This window comes from Apaloderma vittatum, unplaced genomic scaffold (assembly GCF_000703405.1).
Source record: "Apaloderma vittatum isolate BGI_N311 unplaced genomic scaffold, ASM70340v1 scaffold28574, whole genome shotgun sequence".
Lineage (NCBI taxonomy): Eukaryota > Metazoa > Chordata > Aves > Trogoniformes > Trogonidae > Apaloderma > Apaloderma vittatum.
The window spans coordinates 64,317-77,737 of NW_009713767.1; the positions used below are offsets into that span (position 1 = coordinate 64,317).

Here is a 13,421-nt window from a genome sequence, read left to right on the forward strand (position 1 = left end):
GGCCCCCGGTGAGCCACTCATCCCGACGGCTCCCCGGGGCCCCGCGCCCTGCTGAGGGTGCCAGCTCCCAGCCCACGCACCCCTTCCCTAATGAAGGGGTCTGGGTGGTTGTAACTGGGAGAACTGGTTTCAGCTGCAGCACAGTTGCGCGGTCTCTCTCAGCAGGTATGCAGCCCTGCTTTTTGAATGCTTCTGGTACAATTTAAAATATTATTTATATATATTCACCTCCATTAAGTCTAAGTACATACGAATGAAGACAAGCCTTTCCCACTGCTTACTCTCCAAGTAAGAGAAATTTGGATTTCAATTTGTTTTCTCAAAGCCCGCCATCCCACCTGCTCTCCCCCAGCTTTGCTGACACTCGATTGCCGGAGCAAACAGCCACTCGCCTTTCCGCAAATGTGGATTATTTCCTGAAATTACCCACAGGTGCTACAACATGTAACGTGCTGCGATTGCTCAGACAGTCTAAGGGAAGGATTCAGAGTCAGATTGTTACAGGTAAATTAGATGTCTGAAGGTGATGGTCTCAACTGAGTGCCTGGATCTGTGCTTTCCTTTGTTCCAGGATGGCGTTCTTCCTGGAGGAGGTGATGACTTGCACCAAGCGTCTCCTGGAGGTGATATCTGGTTGGCTGCCTCGACATTTTTTCGGTGCGATCCTGGTTTCTCTCCCAGCTCTTGCAGTTTTTTCACACTTCACCTCTGATTTTGAAACAAATATACATGTAAGTTGTCGAACTCTGTTTCGTAATCTGACGCTTTGGATCTAGCAAAGCTTGTTGCTTGCCCGTGTCTTCCTTCACCTCCTTCATGCTTTAGATCTGCTTGGTACAGATCCCTTGGAGGGATAGGGCTCGTGTGTGTGACGAAATGCCTTGTTTGTTATCTAAATACAGCCACTTGCTTGTTTGAAAGCTCTCACACGAAAGAGGAGAGGGATACCTAAAAATGCCTGCCTACACAGAATCCTGGAATGGTTTGGGTTGGAAGGGACCCTAAAGATCATCTAGTTCCAACCTACCTGCCATCAGCAGGGACACCCACACCCGCTTTTGATTGTTTTGTTTGGTGGGGTGGGGTTTTTTTAGATCAAACGCTTCTGCAGGTGTTTATTCTGGATAATACAAGTAGCGTATCTCAGGCTTTTCATGGCATTCCTTCTGGTTTCGATAGAGTTTGTAGTCAGGGATGCTGCATATACTTAGGAACTTTGCCTGCACGTTAGTGAATCTTGACAGTGAGAGTGGTGTTGGTGGAGGGTGTTTTTCCTTTGCAGAGAAGCTCACAGGACAGACCTCTCAGCACCTAGAAACGATGACTCTGCAAGGGGCAGGAAGGGTTAAAGGAATGCAAGAGCTGTTGTCTGCAAATGGATAGAAAGAAATTGGCCATTTTAGCCCAGCCCCAGAAAGGTCCACAGGGGATTTGTCTCCTTTATTAAAAACATCCAGAAAGGGAAGAACTAGGGTTAAATATTGAGGAGGAGGAGGAAGAATAGTTTAATTTAAAGACAGCTCAAGCGTAAAATCAATGCTTCAAAACTGTTTGTAAATGAAGCGGACTGGAATCCAAGATGGTAGTTTGTTTTCTGCAAGTTTCTCTTATGCAGCACAGCGTACAATCTTTCCTTTCCAAGGTGTTCAGGGAATTCTGTTTCACAGATCTCGTGCTATTTCAGGGCCCTAGACACACGTAACGACCAGATCCTCTTTGTCCTTCCTGTCACCATTTATTACTGGGTGTTGGGAAGTGTTTGTTCCGGGGGAACGAGCGCTCCCATCTGATTTAAACATAGATTCAATGGTTATCCCAGTCACAGAAGAGTGTATTTGATACGCTTAATTTCCCGTGTTTAAAAATCATTCCGCAGCCTTTACATTTTGTGAATGCTAGTTAACTATTTTTAAGCTGTAACTGGGTTTTTTTCCAGCTTAATGGTGGTCTTCCTCCCTCATGACCGCTAGTAAGCTGAAGGGAACTGCAAACCTTCAAATCTGCCCATTGATTTTTCTGTCACCCTGGTCATCACCATCCTTGATCATCTCTCCGAATGTCTAAAAATGTCGGAAGAATCATTTCATTAACGTATTCTCAAGACCTGTTCAGGCAGCAGCAGGAGGACAGTGGTGTTCACCACCAAACTGAGTGAACGTTGCTTTCTTTCCTCTTGCAGGTCCTCCAGAGTCGCAGGGTTGTTGGCTCACTCTCCAAGAGATGTCCCAACTCGTCTTGTGCTCAGTGTTTCAGCTATTCATTGGAAGCTCTAGGAAATGGAGTTAATCTATAGAGGGTCAGGTAAGTGTCATATTTTACTATGACATGGTTTTGCGAAGTTTTTTTTTCCACTCATAGCATTTTATACCCTCCCTGGATATAAAATAATTAAAATCAAAATTGATAACATCGGTGATGAAGTAAATAAATGATAATAACTAAAAAAAAAAACTTTCCAAAGCCATGCATACATAGTAAAACACAGCACTTACTGACCCTCTATAGGCTGGCTTCGTGCTGGGGCATCACTTGGAGTGAGAACCAGTGCTCTGCCACTTTAGGAGACCTGAAATGGGGGGAAAAAAGTAAGTTTAAATTATGAGGGTTTTTTAATGGACACTTCTGAAATTCCTTTTATGCATTTTTGAGCCATTGAAAAAAACTGAAAACAAACCAACAACTGTGCTTGTGGTTTAAAAATGGTAAATTATGTAAGGCTTTTTTTCCCCGTACGCTGTGTCTACTTCTGAATCGCACGCTTGTTTGTTATGCTACAGGGCTGCTAATCTGCAGTCTCTGCACTTCAGCTGTAATTTAAAATGAGAGAGCGCGATCATTTGATACTGCAGAATGCACTAGGTAGCTGGAACAGAACTCCTTAGTGCAGTGTGAGGCTCTGTTTTACCTTGGATGGTCTTGAATGTTCTTGATAAAACCAAAATTTGTGCATCAGCTTGAGAATTTTGACCACTGCAAAGTTGTGTCTCGGGGAGATAGAGACATGCTGGGCGATATATCTGTTCTGCACTTCCTTTTATTTATCCAGTAAAGATGTAGAACGGGAAAGGTTTTTTGAGATAGGGCATTGGGAGCAGAAAATCTAAAATTGTCCTTTCAAATCGGCGCAGATGGTGGTATTACCAAGCATCGGTCAACAACGGCTGATACTTGCCTTTTGAGATCAAACCAGGCCTTTTTCTTATTTGAATTCACCTGTTGCTGGCCAGTACGATAGCATCTTCCGAGAAGTGTTTTTTTCAAGTAGGCAGTTGGGTGAGGTCTCTGAGGGTGAATGTCGTCTGTATTTTCAGCGCAGTGGAATTTTGACGTTTGGTTTAAAACAGAGTGGGTTTAACCCCAGAACCTGAGAGAAGGTATCCATGAATGTCTACCTTTTTTCTTTTTCTTCTTTTTTTTCATAAGAAGAGACACTGTGATTTTTTTGCAAAGGTAAGCTGAAGGCGTTGAAAACGACCGAAATAACGGCTGTGTGATGGGCTAAAGCCGAACTCTACTTAGGGAGAATGGGGACGAGCTACCTGCGCTAAAAGTTTTCTTGCTCTTTGAAGGGAAAACCTCCGTCTTCAAGTGCCGCCTCCCGCTGCAGCCGCTGGGAGGGACGACTTGCTGTGCCCGTAACGCGGCCGAAATTTCTTCTGCATCGCAGCATCTTTAATTGACGCTGGTGTTGACGGGCAGGAGGGCTCCGGTCAGCGGGAAGAAGCTAACTCGTGCTCTCTCTCTCTGTTTGCAGTACACCATGTTTATGTGTTGTGCCATTCTGATCACCATGGTGCAGTACTGTAACTTCTGCCAGCTTAGCTCCTGGATGAGATCTCTGCTGGCGACCGTAGTAGGAGCAGTGCTGCTCATCCTGCTCTACGTCTCCTTGTGCCCAGACAGGTGAGCATCGCACCCTTAGCGCTCACACAAATGTGTTTTCTAGATGAACGAATTTGAGTTTTCTCCGCTGGCGAAGTAAGAGTCTAATACGTGAGATTTTAATATCTACATCTCAGATCTGGTAATTTTATTCGGGAAGAACTCTGCAGGGTTTTTTTTGGTTTGGTTTTTATTCTATTGAATGATTTCAGGACAATACCTGAGGCAATGTGGTGGTGCCAGAGAGCCCAGTCATTCTCCCACACCCCTCTGGATTTATTTTTTTGCCCTTAGGAACAGTGTCTCCTCACCTCGAGAAATTTTCTGTTGTGGAAGGCAGGTGCTTAGATTTAATAGGATACTAATACCCTGTTTCCTTTCTCACTTTCCTGCCTTTTCAGAGGACACTGCAAGACAGCAACCAGAGAAATCAAGTTAAATACAGTTTCTGTGCGATAACCTTAAGGCTTTTAATTTTTTTTCTCTGATAAGCGACTTTCCCCACAGGAGAACTTGTTTGCAGTATTCTCCTTCTCTTTTCTTGCCAAGAGAGTCAAGGGAGACCTTCCAGCCATCCTCTCCTCTTGCCAAAATTTTATAATCAACTTGCACTTCTCAGGGGCTTAAGAAATATCGTAGCCTTGGGCACCCTGAGCACAGCGCGGACTTTGTGAGGAGTTGTTACGCTGGATTATTCCAGTTCCTGTCCCTTCTTCAGAGGTCTGCTGAATCATACGGTGACAAACTTACACAAAAAAAACCCCAAAACACAATAAACAAACTGAAAAGTTTGCAGAGACGTGTCTTGCGTATTTAGCTTTTAATCCTTTCTTCAAGTATCTTCAGAGGTCTCAATCTTGATGGAATTTAAAAAAAAAAAGAAAAAAGACAAGGGGATAAAACCCAATTTACCACCCATTGGCTTTTCCCTTCGTAACCCCAATGCTTTCACCACTTGGCCATCAGCCCCATGGACGAGTCATGCCCAGGTTTGGTTCCTTGAGGAGGTCTGCGAGGAGCAAACAAGCCATTTCTTGATTCCTTAGCGACTCTCCCACCCGGCCCCGCAAAGTTCCTGCCGCTCCTACGTGCCAGCGTGTCTGCACGGAGGTGGCCTGGCGGAACGAGATGCTGCTTCAGGTGCATAAGCTCTGTTCTAAGACTGTGCAGAAGGAAAGGCACAAAACTTGGGATTTTTCAACATTGTTACGGGGCTGTTCCCAGGCAGAGAGGTGGAGACCTCCTCGCGTTTCATAGCGTCGGCTTTCTGCTGGCTCCTCAAGGGCAGATGGTACAAATGGCAAAGAAATGAGAAATTTTGCTAATGAAATAGCAGATTGTCACCTGTGGTTTGTTTAGCAGTGACTATTGATGGGCAAAGTATGTAATCTTTTAAAAAATAAAATACTTAAAGTCATAGATCAAAGTGTTCAATGGGGGAATCTCAAAAAGTGATATGTAGAATTGACTGTGAAGAAAAGTGATACAGGTTGAATTACGGGGAACCATAACTTTTGCTGGCTAATAGTAACTTTTTTTAGTCATCCCTTAGCAGTAGTCTGGATAATATTTATTTTTTTGTCACAATGGAAATTAGAGGTTTGTATGCATCACAGGCAAATCCATTCTGCAGATTTCTTTACTTCTTTTTCCAAAAGTAGCTAATCCTGAGGATGGTGGTGTTTGATTGCGGCAGAGAAATTGTAATGCAAATAAACACCAAAAATGCTTGAACTATTTACGTACTTTCTGCAAGAGCATTTTCAAAAATAGACTTTATATTTCTTTGGGGGATATTTTGTTTGTTTTGGGAGGCATTGGGATTTCTTTGTGTGGGTTTCTTTTTTAAATCTTTGTATTGGGCAGTCAGATAAAACAAAGGCATAACTAGGTTTTAGAGTTCTGAAATTGCTTTTCAGTGTTTCCGAGGTAAGATTGGATTGCTTGACAATTCCTTGTTCCAGGCATCACCTTCACCGCGCTATCATCAGTGTTGCCCTTCAGAGGTGTTTGCGTCTTTCATTGCTTCTTCCAAGCAAAACAGTGCAAATAAGTCAGGTTCAAACCAAGTTTGTCGGAAGCTGATCGAGGGTGGGATCCAATTATTGGTCCTACGGTGCACAGAACAGAAAAGCTTAAAGTTCTGTCTGATGTTCTTGCAGGGTGCTTTGTTTATTGCTTTAACTTTCCTTCTGAAATCAATATTAGTATTTTTTATTTCAGCTCCGGGGAAACTTTTCATCCAGATTTGGCACAGAACTTCAGGTAAGCTTTTATATAAAATTACCGCCTTTATATTTAAGGGTAGAAACATTTTCAGTCAATGAAATGTAGCAAAAACTTTACATCCACAGTAATACTCTTAGGAATACAACGAATTGGTTCAGCAAGTCGTCTTCAAGCTCCTCATGTACTTAATTTCCTTCACAGAGGACTTGGGTGTGACCAAAGCACATCAGAGAGCTGATGCTGCAGTCAGCGAGTTGCGGAATGCTGTTTTCTTTTTAAATTCGACGTTGAGGAAATAGAATTATGGAGGAGCTACATAAAATCGAAAATCCAAACAGAATTACTTTCCACAAAAAGTCATCTACATGAGCACTGTGATAGAATACGTGCGGTTTTTTCAACTACAGAGAGATGGTAACTGTGCTTTCATGTTAGGTATTTATTCACCGAGATGTTAGCCCTTGCTACAGCATTGAGGTTTTATGTTGGTTTATGGTTTGGAGGGTTTATTTAAGTATGGATTTTGCTTTTTGTATGGCTTTAATTCATGATTTTCCTAACAGAATTCCAATTCACTAAATCCAGAGTGGAAAAGCCAAAAGAGCAGAGACAGCTTGATTTTTTTTTTTGTGAACTAAAACACTGAAAAGACAACGTGCGAAACATTAAAGCATGGTGATCACGGGAAGTAATGCCTTATGGATTAGCCTGGTTTAGGATCCTTAGTGGTTTATTCTGAGTTTGTGGCATCACCAAACCTTCTGTGCTGCTCAGAATTACAAACGTCTCACCCCGCGCCGACACCAGCTTGGCAGGCTCCTGACCTGCAGCTAATCACTCGTAAATAATTCATCAGGCCTTCAATAATTGACACCTGGTCTTCCGTTCAATTTCTGCATCATCATGTATTAGAAATCTGTCCAAAAGTCGGCTATCGTGCGTTGTTTGCATGCAAATATTTTTCTTCCAGGCATATCTAACGGTTTTTTAGGTCGTGGCAGGTAAAGGTGAGAATGGGTAAGAACCCAACCCCTGCGGGAGATGTTACTGGAAGCAGGCATGGAGCGCTCCGCCTGCGTCGCAAATCCTAGCCCGAGATTTAAATGCCGAATAAGGCAGCGACCAAAATATCTCGCTCATTAAACATCTCTGAACTTCATCTTTTTTTTTATTTTATTTTTTTTAATGAATCGTACTGAATTTGTGTTTGTCTTGTCACTTGGTCGAGGAAAAACGTGTGTGTGTCACGCGTGAGTTAATAGTGCGTCGCGCTGCCCTTTCCATGTGTTGGCGGCAGGTGTGTCACATTAGTTGGTCACTGTCCCTGTTTTAATGCAGAAATTATGTTTGTCCAACAGGATCTTTTAACAGGCCAGGCTCTGCTGATCTGCAGCTGCCCAAACCTGTAAATTCACCCAATTCTTCTGAGCACTGGAAGACAAAAGAGAGAACTAAGAGTTAATCTTATTCTGGTTCTACCATTAATTTGCATCAGAATTGGGCTTGTCTTTAGTGTATATTATCGTATACCACATTTCTAGAGTTGTGGGCAGACAGAATTTCCCTTTTTTCCTGGTGAGGGACTGAAAAAAAGTCGAATTTCCCTTGTCTTGACAAACTTCGTTTTGCTTTTCCTGCTAAAGTTATCTGTTTGGTTGGTTTTTTTATAAAGGTTCTTTACTCAACCCAATCAGCACGAAAGCTTTTCCTGGGTCAAACAAACTTAATTGTTTTGCGTGCCTTTAATGAGGTTATTCCCTTTCCGTGATCAAGAATTGAGATAATCGTTAATGTTGCATGAGAAGAGAGATACTAGTACTGGCAATTAAGTCTTAGCACGGAGTTCACCTCCAGATTGTCCACGCTAGGCTCAGTAAATCAAAATGTGGAATCCACCTTGTTTCCCAGACAGACCAGTTCTTCAGGCCAGAAGAGATACGACCACAAGCTTCGTCTTTTAAGCAGGAAATATTTCTCGTTTTCATTCATTTCTTACCTCAGAGCAGGTAGGGGGTGTGTCATTTCCTGGTTTGCGACCGCTCGAGGAGGGGCAGCAATAGGCCACTTGAGGTGGAAGACTAAAATCACTTGATGATAGGCTGGGTTGGGGTTTTTTTATGCATCCACTACATGTCCTTCATCGAAAGCAGCAGCTTGATTTCCCTCTCCTCACCGTTCTGCCATTGCTTTCTTTTTTAAGATTTAGCAGGCATGCATCCTCTTTAAATATAGCAAGATATCCAAATCCAAACATGGGTAACTGGCTCAGAAGCAAAAATGGCTTTCCAAAAATCTTTATAAGTGGAAAGCCATTATCTTTATGATTTGCGATCAAGCCAATGGAGATTCTGTCTCCGGAGCTCTCGCTCGTTCCATATTCGACACGCAGCCTCGATGAAGATGCCAAGTTAATAGTTAGGGCTGTGCCAGGAAGCACTTCACCAGTTTGAGTTAAAGGAGCACTGGCAGCTTAAGATTTCAATTTGACTGGTATTTAAAATGAATTTTCTGCTGCAGCAGACTTTAAAAACGTGTGGGGAGACGTGATCCTTTCTGTTACAGGTGTGGGGTTTGGTGTTTTCTCATTATGAAGGGTAGCTTCAGGTCCTCTTTGCTTTGATTTATAGCTGTGTAGGCTGCTGGTTGCTGCAACATCCAGAAATTGGATTTCCAAATGAGTAAGATGTAATTGCTCCCTCCTTGGGGCTGGCAGCATGGCTTTTTGTACTCCCGCTTGTAGCGGCCGCATCGTGAGCAAAAAACCGCCTGCTCTGGAGAAAAGACTGCGCCTTCCTTTTTGAGATACTAACCCATTACCTTATTAATGAAATCAGGTCAGCTTGCAAGTGAGTCACTCGTTTCGCACGCAGATCTCTAAGGTTGCACGCCCACGTGGGAAAGAAGGTCAGGCCGGCGCTGGAGGAGATGATTGAGAGCTCGCAGACGCCGGTCCTGCAGGAGCGGTGAAGGGGAGGCAGCAGTTTCTTCTTAAAAGGCAGATCTCGCGACTTTCTGTCACGTAAAATTTGCGGGGCTTGCTTAATGCTTTTAAGAGGAGCTCAAGTACTCTGAGGGGTATTTTGTAACAAACAGTAAATAGAAAGCCTTTAATGACTGAAATAAATCCCTGCGGCAGGGGTGTTTGGTGTTAACGCAGATCGTCGGGATCACACTCTCAAAGGAGTAACATGTCACTGCTCGGATCCTCTAGCAGATCTCTTCTCGCAAGAATATGGAAAATAATTAATTCTTCTGAGAAGAACCTGGATTGTGCTCCTTAACCGAGATTCATTCCAGCCTTATTTATTTTCTTAGATCTTTTCTCTTACTAATCTCCTCCATCGTTTTGTTTTATCAGCCCATTGAACTGGAAGGGTGTTTTGCTGCCTGGAAAGCAGGTAGCAGGGATTGTAATTCAGGAATTGTCACTACTCATAGCTGTTAATAACTTAGCCTGCGTCTTAGTCTCTGACTTGTCTTACTAGGGAGAACATGAATAGACTCATAACAGAGGTTCTGTTGAGGAAAGTAGTTGTAAGGAAGAAAGGGAAGACTCTCAGTACAGCAACATGCCAGCAATTACAGGAACCTGATTGTAGGGACCTACTCTGTGAGTTGGAAGTAATCTCCTCCTTTCATTCTTCCTCCTCGGGTTTTTTTTTTAGTATCTAACCAATAAAAGTAAATATTCCTTCAGTTCTCTGGGGAGGAGTATATTTATGATTGAAAACAAAAGGAATAATTCCCAACATAGTAGGCAGTCTTATCTTTAATGTGAAATTCAACTTGTGAGCTCTCTATTCTAAATATTTCACTTAGGTGAAACTTTTTTTGCTGTAGTCTTATTATGATGAAAGTTAATAGACATAAAAAAGACTGTGGCTCGTACAAATGTTTTCTTAGATTGCGTACATCCGGCTGTTTCACAACTGGGCTGTGTTTCTGCTTCATCACACTATTCTGTCAATCAGATATTAGGGAATTAAAATCAGAAAAAGAAACCAGGTCCATAATACAGCTCAGGTGCTGAAACGTCTGCCTCGATTTCAGCGGTGCAAACACGTCCTGCATGGACACAGAGAAGCAAATTGCACTTAGAAATGTTTTCACGTGCTACAGAAATAAATTTAGTCTTCTCATCTTGAACTGTTGCGGCAGTTGTGCTTTGAGTTTTAATCTCTTTTGCCAACGTACCTTCATAGGAGAAGTACAGACAGACACCGAGATACGGATTGCATTTCTGTTTTTTGAGGAGAAAGGTTGATGTGATGGTTTCCCATAGCAAACCATCTCCTGACTTTGAAAAAGTTCGGCATGTGTCTGCTCATATCAAATCTTAAGCTTTGGCATAATTTTATAGGGGAAAAAAAAAATACAGTTAAGTGACTCCAGAAATCACTGCATGCCAATCTGTCTGGATTTAGACTTCATTTCTAGGATTGCATAGGTGGTGTCAGATTAAATTTGTGTCTTTGCATCTCTCCAGAAAGCCAAGAATGTAGGCTGCAGATGTCTCCGCGGTAAGGGCGGTTTGGCACTGGAAATGTGCTCCATCAGTGCTTCATAATCTGCACAGGCAGTCGACAAATTGTCAAAAGCATTTGAAATATTACTCTCCATCTATGTGAGACACAAATTATTTTTTTTTTTCTCCCCCCCTCTTAATCTTGGCACTTTGAGAAGCTTTCTGACTCCACCATAAAAAGCTTTGGCGGTTATAACGTACAAAAGATACCAGCCCAGAGCTCCGTGTTCTTAACTTTCATGCAGTTCTCCATGAAGTGTCTCATACAGGGTTATCTTCTCCCAAAACCAGTAAAGGACACTGCTAAGGTCCTTGTCGAGGACACAAGGGAAAGGCACTAGGAGTGTAAAGCAGGTATTTCTGAATATTAGAGGTAGCACAAAAGAAGGTAAATTCCAAAATACTCAGGCACGCGTGCTCGCTGTGCAGACGTATTTTGCACACAAACATCCAAACACACACACCGAGGTGCGTTTTTATGTACATGTTTATGTGTCATGCTTTTAGTTATACATTTAGCTATAACGATAACTGTTTCCATGGTGAAGTCCTTAAAACAGGGCTCCTGTAAAGGCTGGGCAGTTTCTGTGTTGCTGAACCTGATGATGTCTCTTTAAGGAAGTACTCGGTAAGTTAAAGAATGGAATTAATTATTATTCGTGAGAGCAATCATTGAAGCACATTTTACAATTTGGTATGTAACGTACGCTTCCTATACTTCTTTTTCTAGCAGAAGGCTTTGAACTACAGAGCAGAAAGCACGGAGCCTTAACTCTGTGTTTTTAAGTGCCCCTTTAATGCTCTTCCCTTTCTTCTGCTTCCAGCTCCAGAAAGAGTCCGTGCAACAGCTCGATACCAGACGATGTGAAGAGACCTGCAGACCTGATCGGTCAGGAGGTGATTTTGGTTTCCTTCCTTCTGCTCCTCCTGGTCTGGTTTCTGAACCGAGAGTTTGAGGTCAGTTACCGTCTCCACTACCACGGAGATGTGGAGGCCGATCTTCATCGCACCAAAATTCAGAGCATGAGGGATCAAGCCGACTGGCTGCTGCGCAACATTATTCCGTACCACGTGGCCGAGCAGCTGAAGGTTTCCCAGAGCTACTCCAAGAACCACGACAGCGGTGGGGTGATCTTTGCGAGCATCGTTAACTTCAGCGAGTTCTATGAAGAGAACTACGAAGGGGGCAAAGAGTGTTACAGAGTCCTGAATGAATTGATTGGGGATTTCGACGAGCTGCTGAGCAAACCGCATTACGGCAGCATCGAGAAAATCAAAACGATCGGGGCCACCTACATGGCCGCTTCGGGCCTGAACACCTCGCAGTGTCAGGACAGCAACCACCCCCACGGACACCTGCAGACCCTTTTCGAATTTGCCAAAGAAATGATGCGAGTGGTGGACGACTTCAACAACAACATGCTGTGGTTCAATTTTAAGCTGAGGATCGGCTTTAACCACGGGCCCCTCACCGCCGGCGTCATCGGCACCACCAAGCTGCTCTACGACATCTGGGGGGACACGGTGAACATCGCCAGCAGGATGGACACCACCGGCGTCGAGTGCCGTATACAGGTGAGTGAGGAGAGCTACCGCATCCTCAGCAAGATGGGGTATGACTTTGACTACAGGGGGACGGTCAACGTGAAGGGCAAAGGTCAGATGAAGACCTACCTTTACCCGAAATGCATGGACAATGGCATCGTGCCACATCACCAGTTGTCCATCTCGCCAGACATTCGGGTTCAAGTGGACGGCAGCATTGGGCGATCTCCGACGGACGAGATTGCCAACCTGGTGCCTTCTGTACAGAATTCTGATAAGACAGCCCAGGGCACAGATAGCTCGGAAACCAAGGACATCCTTCCTTCTGCCAAGAAGCTCCAGAAAGACGTGGTGAAAGCAGAGGAGAAGTGCAGGTTTGGCAAAGCCGCAGAGAAGACTGACTGCGAGGAAGCGGGACCTGAGGAGGTGAACGAACTGACAAAGCTAAATATCTCTAAGAGCGTATGATGCGCTGTCGGAGTTGCATGAAGTGCTCTGTCCCTAGAAACACCGAGACATTTGCAAGTGGCAGTTTTCTTTTTTCAAGAGAGACCTTCTCGACGCCTGGGTTGTACGTTTGTTTTCATTTCGGCGCCCGGTGCTGTGTGGATCACGGCTCTTCAGGGCTTGTTTTCCATCCCATCTCCCTCCTCCATGCCCCAAATCACGTCCCAGGGTCCCAAGCTCCCCGTGCAACCATCTTACAGCTGAGTAGAGGATATTAAGTGCCTTCAGATATACTCCATTGGACTCCCTGTCCAGGTACAGAGGCCCCAAGTGAAATCATAGCTTTGGGTATTTATCTAATTTTAAAGAGAAGAGAAGCTGTGGTTATATCATTTTTATTGTCGTTTCTCACAAAACACTTTTTTTGGCTAATGCGACTCCTTGGGTTTTTTATATCTCTCTGAACAACGTTTTACTGTTTATCAGACCTTTTGTATGTAAACACACACAGACAAACGTGCATGTATCTACCATATGAGACTGACGTAAAGTGCCAGTAACGTACCACAAAAGAATGTCTTGGTGAGGGGAGGGGGGGACACAAGTTGACTTCGCGTTGGGCTGGAGGAGGAGTTCTGCAGCAGCTCAACATTTAGTTAGCGTAGGCTGAACAACTGCTGTCGTTTTATTCTCCTTTACCCATGCTTTCCTCGACCTTAACGTGCCGTTGTGTGCTTTGGGTGCACTTCTTTTTCCGTATAGCCGATGAGTTACTGATACGTGGGAGTTGGAA

General features: G+C 43.8%; 1 protein-coding gene across 1 annotated transcript in view; it reads left to right on the forward strand.

The window, feature by feature from the left end:
• The window catches only part of ADCY9 (adenylate cyclase 9), a gene marked incomplete at its 5' end in the record, with an annotated part of 77,019 nt that extends 64,313 nt beyond the window's left edge, over positions 1 to 12,706 (forward strand). The window contains 4 exons of the mRNA XM_009868494.1: positions 572 to 731; positions 3,755 to 3,903; positions 6,106 to 6,147; positions 11,461 to 12,706. Coding sequence (XP_009866796.1) covers positions 572 to 731; positions 3,755 to 3,903; positions 6,106 to 6,147; positions 11,461 to 12,649 — 1,540 coding nt within the window. The remainder of the gene's footprint in view (positions 1 to 571; positions 732 to 3,754; positions 3,904 to 6,105; positions 6,148 to 11,460) is intronic.
• Between the last annotated feature and the right edge of the window lie 715 nt (positions 12,707 to 13,421).